The sequence below is a fragment of the Epinephelus lanceolatus genome, chromosome 15 (genome assembly GCF_041903045.1).
Source record: "Epinephelus lanceolatus isolate andai-2023 chromosome 15, ASM4190304v1, whole genome shotgun sequence".
Lineage (NCBI taxonomy): Eukaryota > Metazoa > Chordata > Actinopteri > Perciformes > Serranidae > Epinephelus > Epinephelus lanceolatus.
In genome coordinates this window covers 26,851,657-26,869,186 of record NC_135748.1, presented here as the reverse complement: position 1 = coordinate 26,869,186, position 17,530 = coordinate 26,851,657, and the positions used below count along the sequence as shown (strand labels likewise).

General features: G+C 41.4%; 1 protein-coding gene and 1 pseudogene across 2 annotated transcripts; both read right to left on the bottom strand.

Annotated features, from left to right (window-relative positions):
* Nucleotides 1-150: 150 nt before the first annotated feature.
* LOC117267153 (B2 bradykinin receptor pseudogene) lies at nucleotides 151-5,452 on the bottom strand (annotated as a pseudogene). The gene has a single exon (XR_013493363.1). The product of XR_013493363.1 is annotated as a B2 bradykinin receptor pseudogene (transcript).
* A 257-nt stretch (nucleotides 5,453-5,709) lies between these two features.
* Nucleotides 5,710-11,956, bottom strand: bdkrb2 (bradykinin receptor B2). The gene is made up of 2 exons (XM_033642380.2): nucleotides 11,746-11,956; nucleotides 5,710-9,640 (listed from the first exon to the last, which is right to left on the bottom strand). Exons 1-2 carry the CDS (start codon nucleotides 11,763-11,765, stop codon nucleotides 8,599-8,601), a joined length of 1,062 nt encoding a protein of 353 aa, XP_033498271.1. The 5' UTR covers nucleotides 11,766-11,956; the 3' UTR covers nucleotides 5,710-8,598.
* Nucleotides 11,957-17,530: the final 5,574 nt, after the last annotated feature.

Genomic DNA, 17,530 nt, shown 5'->3' with positions numbered 1-17,530 from the left:
ATGTGTTAGGAGGCCTTTTGTATATAGAGTCGCATTCCTCCACACCCATCGCCAAGACGTTCAATTTATCAACTTGTTTGTGAGAGAGTCAAAATTTGGCCCGTGCACTTATTAGAGAGGCTAAAACTGCCATGCACTGCATGTGTTGGAGAGAGTGCTCACCTTCATCAGAAAAGATTAAGAAAGTATTAATTTATCATCACTAATGATGTATTTTATTGCTTCAAAAGTAAAGTGACAGTGTTTTCATGTAGTCATGACATTCCTCAAGGCCAAAGGGACAATTACGCTCAGGTGACGTCATTGTGTTACCCATCAATCTGATTTAACCGGTTAACAGGATTATTGCCTGTTTATACAGTACCTCTGCCTACGCTTTGATGCTGAGATACTGGTAATTCATAATTTGCTTTCCAATTTATGAACAGTATACTGTTTATCTCCAGTAAATACATGTTTGCCTGGATGATAAAAACACATTTATTCCCATCTCCATTTATCCTTGTATCCGTGTGTAATCCTATCCTAATCTATTCTAAATTTCATGCGAAGTCAAGCTGATGAAATGGCAACAATAACAAACTCGATATGGCCTGAAACCAAACAACAATCAAATTGGACAGAAAATATAAACAGTGCTTTTTGTCAGTATGTTATCTAAAAATGAGTGTGAGGCTGCAGCGCCCCTTTTATGGTCAAAATGATAACAGCACACTTGAATCATGGGATCCATTAAGACATTCAGAGAGGTAATCAAGCTCATTTTCATGACAGAAACATTCCCTGCTTATCAAAACAAAGACACTGCATGCTTTACTGGAGAAAAGGAAGTCATACATTGTAGAATTATCTTGAAAAACATTAAAAGCTCACTGGTTCACTATTTTTATTGTACTGATAGCGCAGAAGAAAAAGTTATATTTCACTCTTTACAGACAGGACAGTGGCAGGGTAATACACAAGCATGATGATCCATCACTTCAAATATTCTGCATTGCATCAGTGGCAGTAAAAGCCAGTTTCAACATGTGTAAATTCTCAAGAGAATAAATTCCCAACATCTTAAAAAAAACCCCATAAAAAACAACTCAGCTTTCTGATAAATGCTATGGAAACAGATAGCACAGCCTCAGGTTACACCCGCCAGGTTAAGTTTTGTCAAGACAGCCCACCATGGCTTTGTTTCGCAAGAACAATAGAGGTGGGACAGCTCGGAAATGAAACTACAGTTTACAAAAATCATAATTACATGACATCATATTCAAGACTGACAAACACAACACAGTAATGTAAGAGTTAGTGTGCACTTGAGGTTATTTAGCAAAAACTTTTATGCTCTTACACCTAATATTTATTTCACACTTAAAGAAAATTATCCAATCCAAAATCAAAGTCTGGGATAATGTTCCATCACAGCAGATTACTTGCAGAAGATTGATAGTACTCACATATTTGTAAATATGAAGCTGATTAGCTTAGCTTAGTTTAAAAACTAGATACAGAGGGAAGCAGCTAGCCTGGCTCTGTTTGAAGCTAAGAAAATCCACCTCCAGCACCTCTAAGATCATGAATCAACATGTTGTATCTAATTTTTTCAATTGGTACTAAAAGTTTAAAAACCACCCAATATCGATATGGGGGTGGGGTGGCTTGATTTTGTACAAAGTAGCAATTACAGGTGCTGGCAGGCAAATTTTGTTGCAAGGAGACCATAGAGATCAGGAAACGGGCCAGGGACACCATCAACCGGAATGAGGGGGCTTTCATGCTGTCACACACCTGGGACTCTCTCCAGAGACCATAGGGCGGCAGGGGGCGTGACCGACCTAGCAGATCTGTCAGATTGCCAGACCGGTCACACCTTCAAGGAAACACCAGCTGATAAAGACACGTCACGACGCACGTCAGATGGCAATTGAAACATGTCAAGGTAAAGCAACATCTCCTAATCTCTTTGTCTGAAAAAAAGAAAAACCTCTATACAGAAATAATCATATTCATCCTGAATATAAGCAATATTAACCACATTTTATTTAGAACCAAAATATAGTGCTGCACGATTTGATAAAAATGTGCGATTGCGATTATGGTGGACAATATCGTGATTTGCGATTGCGATTACAATGTAATTACAATAAAATGTAATAAATAAATGGTATCATGAGTCTTTTTGCTTGATTCAGTGTTTCCCCTACATTATATTAGGGGGGCACTGACCTGCCAGTTATTGTTATGGACAGACAGTGTGTCAATGACCATCAACAGACTGAGCACAGTCAAACACACTGCTCACACAGCAGCGCAGCATGGAACTGTACACACAGCGGAGCGAGCATATGTTGCGTTCAGGCGTTGTCATGTAAATGACAAATTCCAGCGCCATAGCACAACACAGCAGCATGTCAAGTGGGCTGAACCCGAGCAAAATTTCTCAATTTTTCATTTGTTATGGAGTCCATGATTTCCCTGTGACACTTACAAATGTTTGCTTAACTGTGCTTGGATGTTGTTTTATGAGGCTCTGGCGACTTTCAGTTGTCTCTTTGTCTTTAACGTTACACAGCTCGGCTTTCTCTCACATGCACTCCTCCTACTTTTCCCTGTGCTGTGCTGTCTCAAGTGTTGATATAGATTGGTAGTGTTGCCGCGGGATGTGGCGACTTTAACTTTTACACTTAAACAGCACGTCTTTCTGTTCAACGTCGCTGTACCTGAATCCAAAGTATCACCATGTAACAGACATTTTTTTCGCCACCAACTCAGCCTGTTCATGGTCGAGCTCATGCTCTTCTTCAGCGTCTGTGTTGGTCACTGCTGCACGCCGGCTGCACGCACCAGGATAGCTTGTGGGCGTGATGTCAACAAACTCCACACACTACAGGACAGGCAGTCACGTTCACAGGCACACACGTTAACATTTATTTAGCCTACATTAAATCGCAAATCACAGCCATTTATGCGGTTACGTAATCGCACAGCCTGACATCGCGATTGCGATTAGATTAATCGTGCAGCACTACCAAAATATTCACTGTTTCTTTCATTAAGACAACAAAAATAAATATATTTATTGTCCCTTTCGTAAAATGTAGTCTGTTTCATGATGACTACCCCCTTCACTAAAAATGGTATGAGCATGCATTGCTATTAGTAAAGCAGATATGGGGAGGGCCCATTCACTGGACCGTTTCAGGGGACCAACTATTTCTGTGGGCGGGCTTTTTCCCTGTCTTCCCAGTCATTATGCTATGCTAAGCTGCAGCTTCGTATATAGCCCTCAGACATGAGAGTGGTATCGACCTCGTCATCTAAGAACGTGAATAGTGTATTTCCAAAATGTGAAATTATTATTCCTTTAAGTTTCCATAGGTCAATGACTAATATGTATATAACAAAGAAAAAAATTAGCATGTTAAATGAAGTGATTTCTTTCAAGGTCCAGTGTGTAAGATTTAGGGGGATTTAGTGGAATCGAGCAGTGAGGACTGCAGATTGCAACCAGATGAATTCTAACAATGTTCTTTGTTCAGGAGGTTTTTGCTGGGAGATGAATTATCCTCAGAGGTCTCTCCCTCTCCAAAACAAATGGACATGGTGATCAAAACCAGTATAAAAAACACTGAATAAAGCAGTTTCATGTTACGCACTTTGCTGTGTGCTCCCCTATTTTCTCTGATAACTTAATGTGTGCTCACCTTATTCCTGATCCAGATGTTCAGGTGGTTTTCACCAGCAGCCAAATTATTCTTATAGGTCTCCTCGTCACCTAAACAAATGGACCAGGTGATCAAGCTGGTAAAAGCAATGAATGAAATGGTTTCAGGGACAAATCAATGTTTCTCTAATGCTGTTTGGCAACTACGGTGACCAATGCGAAACCATGAATGGCAATATCTAGAGCCAGTGTTTGGTTTGTCTGTTTAGGGCTACTGTAGAAACATGGTGTTGCAACATGGTTACCTACTACCTTTGTAGATATGAAAGGCTCATTCTAAGGTAACGAAAACACAGTAATTCTTACTTTCAGGTGATTATACACTAAAGAAAACATGCTCATTACATTATATTCTATGTGCACCAGTATATCCCCCTAAATCCTACTGGACACTGGACAGCTTCTTTGGTAAAACTCTTCTCTATATGTGTAGGATGATTTAAATTTCCGTGCTCTCAGTTTGTTGAGTTAAGTTGACATTGGCATTGGAATGTCCGGACTTTTTCCATTGTCTTTTCCTCCCGCTACACACCAATCTAAACACCTCCCTTGCCCTCTGCTTAAAGTGCTTCCCCACTATTACATACAGGAAAGGATTCAGTGAGCTGTTACTATAGCCAACGTAAGTAGCAAGCTGGTTTCCAATGTCCAACACATACGCCCATGTACATCCTGTGATGACTTCATAATGATCCAAGGTGTCCAAGAAGATGATAACCTGGTAGGGCAGCCAGCAGAGGATGAACACTGCCAGAACGACAAGAACGAGGCACGCCGCTTTCCTTTCCACACTGCCTCTGCTGCCTTTTCTCAGCTTCTGGCTTTGCCAAAGGACTTTAGTAATGTGGTAAGTACAGAAGGACACAATGGAGACAGGGATAAGGAAGCACACTATGTTGGCAGTCATGTTGTAGCGCAGTCTCCAGCCATCATGGGGATATTCAAGATAACATGCCTCAATGTCCAGATGAGGGAAGAACTGGACGGAGCGGAAGAGGATAGCTGGGAAGCTGAGCATGACCCCAGCAATCCAGATGCTGATGCAAATCACATGTGCCCAGAAGGCCCGTCTCTCCCTCCCCTGGGTGAGGGGTCTAGTGAGGACCAGGTATCTGTCCACGCTCACAAGCGTAAGGAACAGCACACTGCAATAGTAATTCATTCCAATGATAATGCCGGTAAGCTGGCACATGGGCTCCCCAAACCTCCAGTTGAACTTGTTGATAATAGTTGCTACCCAGAACGGCAGGCAGGAAACCATGAGGAGATCAGCAGCTGCCAGGTTGCTCAGATAGATGTCGGCCACAGAGCTGTGCCGCTTCTGGAGACAGAACACACAAAGCACAAAGGAGTTGCCAATCACTCCAAGGAGGCAGATGATGGACATGTAGGCAGGCTGCATGGTATAAACCCAGTCCCATGCTTCTGTGTGGTTGCAGACAAGCTCATCTCTTGCATCAGTCTCCATGGGTGATGTAGATCACTGTGAAAGCTGTTGCACACTAACAGAAATTTTAGGGTTAGAAAAAGGGTGTGCTCACAATAAATTCCAGTAAAACCTTTCAGCTGTGTCAACACAGGCGTAATATCTGTGTTGCTACCTTCACATCATGATTTGTGTTTTAAAGTGATAAGGGATTATTGATTTAGTAGGGTGTAAGTGATTTAGTGGTGGTTTATCAGTCAGAGCTCACAGCACACACATGCCTTTGTCAAAGAGGGGAATCTTAGCAACAGGTACTGTATGGAACATGTCTGATCGTCAGTCCGTGCAAGTATGAATTTGTGGCCTGGGTTCTTTTCAAACTCTTTCAGTATGATTACTGGTCTGGAAACTAACACAAATTTAGAAAAAAAATATTGATACAATATTTTCAGTAATATAAAACTGCCATTGTTATTTCCATTACTGTACATCTTTTCCATGATGATCATGGATGGATTACTGAACGGGCCTACCAGGCAGGCACAGATCCAGGGGCAAAAAAGTGTCAGGGGGCTGCATGGCCTTCCCTTGCAAAATGTCATTCAAATTAACATGGACCGACCAGAAAGAGACTCAAAATGACCTTAAAAAGACAAAAAGATCAGAAAGAGATGCAATGAGACACAAAATGACCAGAAAAAATGTCCACTAAGACTACAAAAATGGCTACAAAGTGACATAAAATGACCAAAAATACATAAAATTACCTCAACAAGGTACGGAATGACCCTAAAAAAACAAAACAACCAAAAAGAGACACAAAATGGCCACGGAAAGATCACAAAGAGATGCAAGGGAACTGCATCTGACACAAAATAACAACACAAATATTGGCAAAACATTCACAAAGAAAGACAAAACAGCTACAAAGAGACACAAAAGGACTACAAAGTGACATAAAATGACCTCAGTGACACACAAAACAACCATAAGGAGACACAAAATAACTACAAAAAGACAAAAAGGCAAAAACATCACAAAGAGATGCAAAGAGAGACAAAATAACAACACAAATAATGGCAAAACACAAAAAAACCCCAAAATGGCTATGAAGAGACACAACATGACTACAAAGCAACAAAAAATTACCAAAAATGTATAAAATTACCTCAAAAAGACAAAAAACTCACAAAGAAATACGAAGGAACTGCAAAAGCGCACAAAATCACCACAAAAATGGGCAAAACATCGACTAAGAGACACAAAATGACTACAAAGTGACATAAAATGGCCAAAGAATGTATAAATTTACTTCAGTAAGACACAAAATGACCTCAAATACAAACAAAACAACCACAAGAAGACACAACATGACCACAAAGAGACATTAACCACAGACAGATGCTTCATGACCACACGTCTTGCTCCTACGTAGGAAAGGTGGTGGGGCCCTTTACATATCTATGCCCAGAGGCCCATAATAATCATAATCCGCCCATGACTATAATGAACAAAGTTATGGAAAATATGTAATTTTGTTACATCAAAAAAACAAAACAAAAAAAAAACAACACCACATCTCATTATATGTTAGCTTGCTAATGTCCATTTTAGCATTAGCATTAAATTAACACAAAATACAGAATATAAACTGTTGTTCTTTTTTTTAACATTCAAATAATATATCAGCAGTTTGACAGCCAATAAACATATTCTTTATTTAACAGTTTCCTCTTTGGAACCAGCTGTCCTCCAGCCATGTGCTCCCTTGTCACATGACCTCTGCTGCAGTCACCAAGTATACAAACCTTAAAAGAACCTACCTGAGTTTACATTTTTTACAGTGTGATGGAAATGACAGCAACCCAAAGTGGTGCTATTTTTTAATGCAAAAAACACACAAGATACTGTTTGTTCCTTTTGCTGTCAAGTAAGTGGGACACAAATAGAAAATAAGAAATGTGTTTTTATATTTCTTATTTTTGATAAGAACACAAAAAGTTGGAGAACCATCCACACACACCGTGAGTATTTATATATTTAAGTCCAACTGAAAATTAATTTCTTCTTACTTTCTGTGCAAAGAAATATGAACTGAGATGATACTGCAACTGCTGTGCACATTCCTCCCATTATTAGGAGCAGATTTTTTTGGATGAAGCTTCAAGCATCTGGCAAGATCTTTCTCATGGCAGGCTGACATTTGAGGGCTGGATTTACTGGGAGGCATGCTGTCAACTTCCATGGTGCTACAGACCAGGAGTACGTCAACGCCTTGTGTTGCCTTTAAACATTTTCCCCCTCACATTTGACCATTATGTGCTTAAGTTTTTATTCCTCTGAAAAAGTGGAACAAGCTAGGATAACTTGCATAATCCTAAAAGGCAGACAAAAATACATGGAGCAAGGTCAAACGGTGTATTTTCAGCATGCATTTCACCCTTTGAAGTCATTTTGTCTGCCTGCATGTTTTTTTCGCTCCACAACAATTTCCAGCTCTGGCAGTGGTGGTAAAACCTGACTCCCAACAAAGATTTCCTGTTTGGCGCAACATGCCTAACATTTTGGGGACAGCTAGGGGTGTACCCTTGCCCACAGCCCACAATGAGTCAACATTGGGCCATTAAATGTTGGGAGTGTGGAAAAATATAAAGTGAGATGTCCATACAGCCAACGAAAATGAGTGTGTTTGTGTGTCACCAGTGGAAACTCTTTGACAGAGCCCTGTTTTTAACTGCAGCAGACAATGAGTCAGAAACACCAGAAAACACTTAGCAAGCAGTTGTTGGAGCTCTCGTTCTAAGTCTAGTCTTTTGCTCAACTCAACATTGAAATGCAAGGTTCAACAAGACATCCATAAAACCATTTGTATGTTTTATTTGACATGTAATATGTTCAGAGATAAACAGATACTGGTACTATTACAATCTGAGTTATCAGCAGTACAAGGCAGAGTATAAAAACTGTATTTACATGAATTATTTTACAGCATCCAGGCTGGTTCACACCACACCATCTCTACATTCACGACACGGATGTTTGCCAATGTTTGTAACAAGAGACTGGCTGAAGTTTATTGCATGTGGTGAGAAAAGCAATTCATTCAAGCCCTGGTCCTACACGTATAACTTCATTTCTTAAAATTCAGTTTATCTTTTTAAAGAGGCCCATCCAGGTCTCACTCCCAACTTGCTAAACACAGACACTCGGTCATATCATGCACAGAGGCACCCTTTATCGATGGTAATGAGATGCAAAGGGCAGATGCTTCAGGCATCTACTGCAGTATTGATATGAGAAAGGGTGATATGGTCCCATTGCATCCACTACAAATGTAATAATAAATTAAGCTTATCATTGGAATAATTTACATTTGTGCAAGTCTATTAAATGACACTCCACCACTCTTTCTGCAAAGTCTTTTTTGACGGGGAAGACTGCTTTTGAAAGCAGCATTTTATACCATTGTCTTCAATGTAGAGGACAGGTTTGACGAACGCGACGACTCAGAGTTAATTGTTCTTTCCAAGTGCCACTGCTTGAAGAGTTCCCGAACTTTTTTCCGGAAGTTCTTTCCCACAATGACGTAGAGGATGGGGTTGAGAACGCTGTTGAAGAAGCCTAAGTAGGTGAAGAGCTGATTGCAGATTTCCAGGACAGACAAGAGGTGACACCCTCCCAGGACCTCGGCTCGTAGGAGTACGTCCAGCGTGGTGACGATGTGGAATGGCACCCAGCAGATAAGGAATGCCAGGAGGACCACCAGCACCAGCGTGGTGGCCTTCTGCTCTGTTTTCTCAGCATTGAACCTCTCTATTGCCTGGACCTTCAAAGCCTGAATAATCCTGATAGTGCAGAATGAGATAATCGTAATGGGGATGATAAAGCTAAAAACGACCAACATCCCATCAAAGAGCAGCTCTACAGTATGGTTTGGGTAGACCAGATAGCATGCGGTGACATCATGGTCAGGCAGGTAGTCCACTTTCCTGAAGATGAGCGTGGGGACACTCAGGAGCAAACCAAAACCCCAAACCAGCGCACAGCCCAGTTTGGCATATTTTGGCCTACGCATTCTGCCATGGGACATTGTTCGCACCAGTGCCACATAGCGATCTATGCTAACCAGGACGAGGAAGTAGATGCTGCTGTAGGCATTCAGCTTAATGCCTGTGTTGATCACTTTGCACAGGAACAGACCGAAATGCCAGTTAAAACCATTGGATATGTAGACGGCCCAGAAAGGCAAACAGGACACCAGGACGAAGTCAGCTGCAGCCAGATTGCTCAAGTAGATCTCAGCAACAGTGCAGGGCTTCTTGTGGAAGCAGAAAACCACCAGGACGAACGCATTGAAAATGACTCCCAGCACAGTGATGACCAGGATATACACCGGCTGGCCGGTGTGGAGCCACTCCCAGTCGTACGGATCAATACAATCGGAGCCATTGGTGTTGTTCTGTGCTCCATATAGAGCTGTGGTGCTTAAGTCTGGGATGCTGTTGGGAACATAAAACAAAGACCAATAAATGTTAGCATTAAAACAACATTTTTTTTTGAGTTAGATGAGAACATCAGTGCCACTCTTACTGCTATTTTATGCTCAGCTGGTTAGCCTAGCTTAGCATTAAAACTGAAAACAGTGGGAAACACCTGCAGTAGCTCGGCTTGTCTCTGTCCAGAGGTAACAAAATCCAACTTGGTGTGTTGTTGGGGAAATGTTCATTATTAGGTCATCCCCTGAGATGAGGATTCAGCAAGAGCAGAGTTCAACATGATGGCTGTTACGACTCTTTTCTGTACGTTCAAGCTGTGAGCTTTGTTGTGCAGTAAAACAACACAACATGACTAGCAACTGAGCCTCTACAGACAGCTGATCATAAGCCTCTTAGCTCTTTAAGCACCACCTACACAGCTGATCATAAAACAGAGCAGTTCACTGCAACTGGAACTACTAATTGCTGCATTGAACCTTTACACACACCACCAGCAGCCCTGCCTTCACCCATAAATCAATAACTTTTACAACTATACCTGTTGTGATACTCTGCCAAGTTTATGCTCATGTTTTTGTGTCCGCTTCCTGTTTTATTTTGAAATGTGCTCTCATTGTGTTTAGTGGGTTTTCTTTTTTACTTCCTGAGTTTTCCCACCTTTGTTAATTACCTCATGTGTTTCACCTGTGTCTTGTTCCACTCACCTGTGTGTACGTAGTAATCAACCCCTGTGTATTTAAAGCCCTGTATTTCCCCCATTCACTTGCCTCTTGTCATTGTCTTCCTCTTGTGTTCATGCTTTCCAGCCTTTACTTTGTGTTTGATTCCTTGGTTTTTGTCTCAGCTTAAAGTGAGGGACTTTGGTGTGATTTCCCTGAATGGATTTTTCTGCCTTCACGTGTTTGACCCCTCAAATTTAGATCAAACAGTGAGGCCATGACGGGGTAATGCCAACTCTTTTATGATCCATCAGGGAGATATAAACAAAGTCCATCATATGCCTCATGTAACATTAGTTGCTCAAGCAATCCACTTTAAATTGCCTTGCACATAATCTGGAGCTTTCACAGATACCACTTTCCTCAAGTGAATAAATTCTGGCCTGCTGCCTGTCACCACAGCATTTTTGGTAAACAGCCACCCTGATGTACCATACTATTGCCAGCTAGCGAACATAACCTTAGCCCTGTGCAGATTGATTTATGGGTGGATGGTGTGATATTATCGGTTGAAATTGGATCGTTGTAGCTCATGTAAGCACACATCATATTTAGCTTTAAAGGAGAAACCCTTATTGGATTTTGATTTAACAAAATGAAGAACGATTTTTTTGTAAATGTTTTGGGCATATATTGTTGAATAGGTGCACAAAACGTCAGGGGATGTGATCAAAAAGAGTTAAAAAGGCATTTTTTTTCATCATTCATTTCATTTTAAGTCACGTACTGTCGTAGAGCGGTCACCATGTTCCAGTAATGAGCAACAGGCTTGGCTCTGTACATACACATATGAGAATTTCTGAATGTATTAAGAATCAGTAACAGAGCTGCAATTTAAGAGCATAGGTCCACATCAAATGTATCACACAGGAGTTTGAAGTAGAAGATGGCAGCTCTGCAACAGTGGGCAAATTGAACGCATATGCAACTTCTGCAACATGAACTTTACAGTAACCACAAGTTTGTCGTAAAATGCATGGTTTTCTTTGGTAGTCAAAATCGTAAAAACAACAACCTTGTAACCAAAATGTTTATAGTGAAAATGAAAGGGAACTACTGATCACTGTTACATAACACTGAATATGTTTACATAAATAGATGAGATGATGAAAGACATGTCTATACTGGTAGAGACAATTCTGGTTTTTCATCCCCTGGTTTGTTTTGTCTTTGTTTCACTGGATCATTTACTTTTAGGAATCAAGACATTCTGTCACCCAACACACCCTGATGTGTGATAACTGTGATTTTCTGTGAGTTTCTGCACTTAGTCATTGGCATACAGTGATTATAAAGCACAACACTACTTTATGTTTAAGAAGAGTTAATGTATCAGTGTTACTGTGAAATATTTCACAATATCTAAAACCAAACGGCGGTCATGCATACCTTGTAGATTGAAGAGTCATTCCTCCTGAGTAAGTCCAGATGTAAAATGTCCAGATGCCCAGCTGCACTGCTCAGTAGCCCTCCCTTACTCTACTGAGTCTGCCTCTGACTTGCCCTCTTATAGGAAATTATAAGGGTGTCAGCCAACTTCAGTTCTTATGCTCTCTTTTTCTCTCTCTCACTCTCCTGTTTGTCCCCTGCCCTCCTCTGAGTAACATCATACATACAGCAATGTCTATGTGTTTGCGACCTGGCTAATGTTTATTTGCTTGAGGTTTTATTATTGGATGAGGACTGTTCAGAATGCGGCCGCTTGAGCTGGAAGTTTAAGTGTCAGTGTGGGCAGATGACGTCTGTCTTGGTGTAAATACACTGCAGGTAAAATTGAGAATTTCAGCATATTTGAGGACTTACTGGATATTTTGTGGGAAATGAATGAATTTCCAATTACACAAACATCTGACGTGAGCATAGTAATGCTATTCCCTCAGCGTTAAAGTGAAGTAGATGTGTGCTCGGACTATAGAGTCATTTAATGTTATGTTCATGCACTGCTCGCTGTGCATTAGAGACAAATGAATCCATTTACTGCACCACATTGAGTTTATTGTAAGGTTATTGTTATAGTAAATACTTCTGCCAGTGTTGTGTCTGATGTACAATGTTTTAATAGCCTCAGAAGTGCATTATGATAGGGACACTGTTGAGCAGTGAAATGTATGGTTACTGTGGTGAACCTGAAACCATTACTTACCCTCCACAACTAACCTTCAAATGTGTTTATGCAGACAGAAGCAAACATGGAGTCCATCACTGGGGGTGGACCTACACCACCCAATATACTTTACCAATATGCAGTTATTGATAAGTACTTGCAAATCTTCCTGTTTTCACCATAAATGTTTGTCATTTCTACAAAATTGCTGAGACTTTTTTTTAAATATCAAAATAGTATTAATTTCTGCAATTACAGTTCCAGAATAAAATGACGAGTCATTTAGCCAGGCACTGCTTGGCTAATTAAATACATGCAGAGATTCCTGACAGATCTTACTATGTGTTTTGTGTGTTTCTACTATTTTCATTGTCATCACTATGATAGATCATAAAATCATGGTGGCCATTTCATGAAAGCAATTTGCAAGCACTTCTACCTGGATCATATTTAATCGTGACACAATACAAGAGCTAATGATGACAGGTGAGGATTGGGCCATAAACGGACCGGTACATCGAAAGCTTTGCCTTTTTAGTTCAGCTCCATCTTTGCTATGATGGTCTGGCACAGTGCCTGCATCATCATTGATGCTGTGCCAAACCGCCTATCCATCTCACGCTCCATTTTACCCTCACTTATAAACAAGATGCCGAGATACTTGAACTCCTTCACTTGGGGCAGCAACTCTCTCCCAGCCCGGAGGGGGCAATCCACCATTTTCCGGCAGAGAACCATGGCCTCAGACTTGGAGGTGCTGACTCTCATCCCAACCACTTCACACTTGGCTGCAAACTGCCCCAGTGCACGGTGGAGATCATGGTGTGATGAAGTAAACAGAGCCACATCATCTGCAAAATCTATGGTCATGCGCTTTGGGTAGTGATCCAAAGAATAAGGCTGCAGGTACAAGTGGCCGAAATAAGCTTCCTCCATAGGGTGGCTGGACTCAGCCTTAGAGATGGGGTGAGGAGCTCGGGCATCTGGAGGGAGCTCGGAGTAGAGCTACTGCTCCTTTGCAAGGATGCCTCTTGGGCACCTCCCGTTAGAAGTTTTCTGAGCATGTCCAAGTGGTAGGAGGCCCGGGGCAGACCCAGAACACGCTGGAGGGGTTATATATCTCATTTGGCCTTGGAATGCCTCAGGATCCTGCAGCAGGAGCTGGAAATCGTCGCTACACAGGGACATTTAGAGTAATTTGATCAGCCTGCTGCCCCCATGAGCTGGCTCCAGATAAGTTGATGAAAATAGATGGATGGACAATACAAGAGAGACTAAAAAGAAACACTTATGAACATTGAAACTTTGACATTGCTGCTGCTTCTATACACAGTTTATGATCATCTGAGCCATTTCAAACTTCTCTCCAAAGTGAAACATTATGACTTATACAAGACATTTGAAAACATGGTCTACCTTTCACCTAATGTGTCCTCAACCCAAGGTCTGGTGTCTGCATGTTGCAAGTTTGACACAAGAATGAGTGTGCTTTGACTCAGCCAAAACCACAGGATTGGAAACAGCCATTGCGGTTGGCCTCTATTCCTCATGCTCGTCTCTTACTGGAGGCAAAAATCCTGAGTTGTTGCAAAACAGAAACTCAAAAAATTCATTCATTCTCCATTGTCCCGGCAGGACACGCTCATGACCCATTGTTGCTCTCCTGCTGTCTTGTATTGTGGATAAAGACTCAGACCCTTCCCCCTGTTTAATGTTCAACACTGACCCTCCAGTCTCTTCTTAATCTACTTGACTAAGATTTATAGATCAGTTACACTATTACATTTTCTATACTGTGCACAAATGGACATGTGTGTGTGTGTGTGTCACGAACAATGCAGGAAGATGGACTGTTGGCTCAGTTATCAAGCCTGTGATTTTCAGCTCTTATCTAATGACTGAGATCTTCAGTTATCTCACAGACAACATTTGGATGAACAACATGGCAATTTTGGGCACATTAAGATCTCACAGTGCAGCTAAATAGCAAGAAACACTTTAAAACAAAGGTCTTGATTCAGCATTGATCTGAATAGACAAAGTGCTTAAAAGCAGTCAGTAATGTGTGAAAACTGATCTGGTGCATCATAGTCATGGGATTAGCGTGCAGTAAGTGCATGACCATGACTGTGATCTTTATTGAAGTAATGTCGCAATGATGGATTTCAGTTTTGCCACTTTCTGTTGGTTCAAAACACACGCACAGATTGAAGAACCACCTCATGATATTCTGTAATGAATACTTTAGAAGTGTAGCTGTTGTTACACATGAACCCTTAACTATGTTAGGGGAAGGCCCACAATCTGAGTGGTAACCTCGAAATGACTTCCAGCAGGATGAAGCCCTGTGGCCACACCAAAGCACTTAACATCCACTTGTAAATTTCCAGTTGGTGCTGGCGCCATTCTCTCACCCACCATCAGTTTCCTCTGACAGGTCAGGTTGTCTCTCAGACAATCTAATAACAGCTAAGTCATGAGACGTCCTGGTGTTGCAACAGAGATTTTATTTCCTCCTTTTCTCAGCCACCCTTTCCTTGTTTCTTGAAATGATAAGAATCACATTAAGATGTCTTATTAATTGGATGCTATTATAAACTTGTATGATTGATTGGTCTATTTACCACTGAGTGTATTGTGCACTATTGATTTTCCACTTAGGACACTTTACCAAGACATTTCCCAGGAGTCAAATGCGTAGAAAGGGAAGCTAAATATCTAAATAACAGAACAAAAGTAGTTATGCAACACCTTTATTACAAACAATGGAAGTCCTTGAATGGTCAGGGTTGATATAGGAATAAATAAATATCAACACTGACATCAACTTAAGGCTAGTTCACATTACATGATTTTCACCCCGATTTTGACGTCGCAGAGGATCTTGAGAGCCACCTTGGGTCGGCGGTGAGTCGGCAGATAGTCTGCCACGACGAGTCCTCATGCGTGAAAAAACCTACGAGCAAGTCGCCCCCTCGTCTGTGACTGGGTCTGGATATCTGGCATGCTAGAAAACTGGAGAAGTTTGACTGGCAAAGAGCATCAGCCAATGAGAGGCGGGATACGTCCCACGTCAGCACGCAGGAGGACGGAAGAAATGTGAGGAGGACAAGCCGCAGGGTTGCCAGGTCCGCTTATTAGCCACGACTTTGGGCTTGTTTTTTTGTAAAGTCGCTTACAAATATTGGTAGTCGCGGGTTGCGTTTTTTTGGGCTTGTTTCTAAAGTGGAGTTGCTTATTTGGGCTTGCTCTCTAAACGTCATCTTTCTCTCTCTATATATATCTGTCGCTTCATTTGGGCTTGTATCCATAGCCCTGGTTGCTTGTTTCTCTCCCAAGATCTAGCAACACTGACAAGCCGGCAAGCAACAACAACAACGGTGGCGTCCACAGGATCACGGGGAGCGCGTTGTATTTGGAGCTAGGCCCTGGAGGCAGATCTGATTCAACACTGGGAAGGATATCCATGCCTTTACGATATGTCGTCTCCAAGTTAAAAAACTTAGTTTGGTGACATCCAGAGTTGGGTATAACGCATTACAAAGTAACAAAGTAACAAAGTAACGCATTAGAGTACTTTGATTACTTCTTGCAGTAACGAGAAACCTAAGGCGTTAGTTTGCTGTTTGAGTAATCAAATACTTAAGTACATTTTCAAACAAGACATCAGTTACTTCCGTTACTTTTACAACGCAGGTCCTTCAGGTCCGAAACAGCAACGGCTGTCGTTTGGTTCTAATAACGGAGATAACGTTAAACCTATCAGTCTGAAAGAAGCCACGGAGCTTCTGGCTCGCTACATAGTCGGAGAAATGCTGCCGTTGTCTACGGTGAAGTCTAAATATGTGCAATAGGACTCGCTGACAGACATATTTCAGACTCAGGACTTGCATTATGCCTGGTACACGCTACACACTGGTACTCACCACTTATCCCCGGTCATCTTTCACGGCGTGTGTGATGTCATCAGATTATTCTTGTCCTGTTTTTATCACTTTTGCTATTATTTGAGTCACTGTGTCTGTTCATGTGCCAGCCGACATGTTGCTGCAGTCACCTAAAAGCGTCAGCAGATGGCAGGAGCTACATTTGAAGCGCCATATGTTAACTATCAAGCTACTGTATCTTAGCCTAGCCGAGGATATAAGGGGCTTTTAATTTGAAACAAGTGTTGAGTTTGAAATGACGGTGCGATATGTTAACTTTACAAAGACAACAGAGCGGATAAAAAGTAAATATATAAACACACAGAGGGATTAATAAATAACGGACCGTCTATAATGTAGTTTGTTTCAAATGAAGCTGGGAACCTCTGCAGTTGTGGTGAGTAAAAGCCCCGCCGCTATTTGTTAATGTTATTACTTTATGTCCGACCGTGAGGATGTACCATTGTTTGCTAGCTTGATGCTAATGATAGTAACGTTAACTCAGCGGGTTGACAAAGTGCCTCTGCTGTTTCACACCATCATTTCCCCCTTTTACTCTGTGTGGTAACATCCCTAGAGGAAATATTAAAAACGCTGGGGTGTTGTTGTCATACAGTTGTCTACGGCAGCAGATCGTCCTGTGTTTCTACTGGTCAAAGTGATGGCTGTGATGGGAGAATTGGATCTCAGTGAAGGGCAAGTGGTCCATAACTTTAATTTTGGAGACAAAAAATGTAGGCTTAGAGCCCTGTGGTCCATTGTCCAATAGGAAATGTAGAATACTCAAAAGTACTTTAAAAGTGCTTGAGTTACTTTTCTCAGGGAGTAACATTGGAAGTACTTTTAAAGTAATTGAGTTACTTTACTCAGGGAGTATTGCAGTAAGGTAAATGGTTACTTTTTTAGAAAGTAACACAGTAATGTACTTTGATTACTTTTAAAGTAACCCTTACCCAACACTGGTGACGTCACCATGTTATCTGGGGCTCTGTCGGCGAGTGCTTGGTGGAGAAATCTGGAGAGAGACTCCCGATGACAGAAACACACAACGCCAGGAATGAACACTCAAAAGATTACGATAGTCTCAGTGATGCAAAATCGGGGTGAAAATCGAGTAATGTGAACTAGCCTTTAGTGTGGGTGT

Coding starts and splice junctions, on each gene's coding strand:
- bdkrb2 (XM_033642380.2), bottom strand. CDS start 11,765: ATGACTCTTCAATCTACAAG. Junction 9,641..11,745: donor ATGACTCTTCAATCTACAAG/GTATGCATGACC, acceptor TGTTCCCAACAG/CATCCCAGACTTAAGCACCA.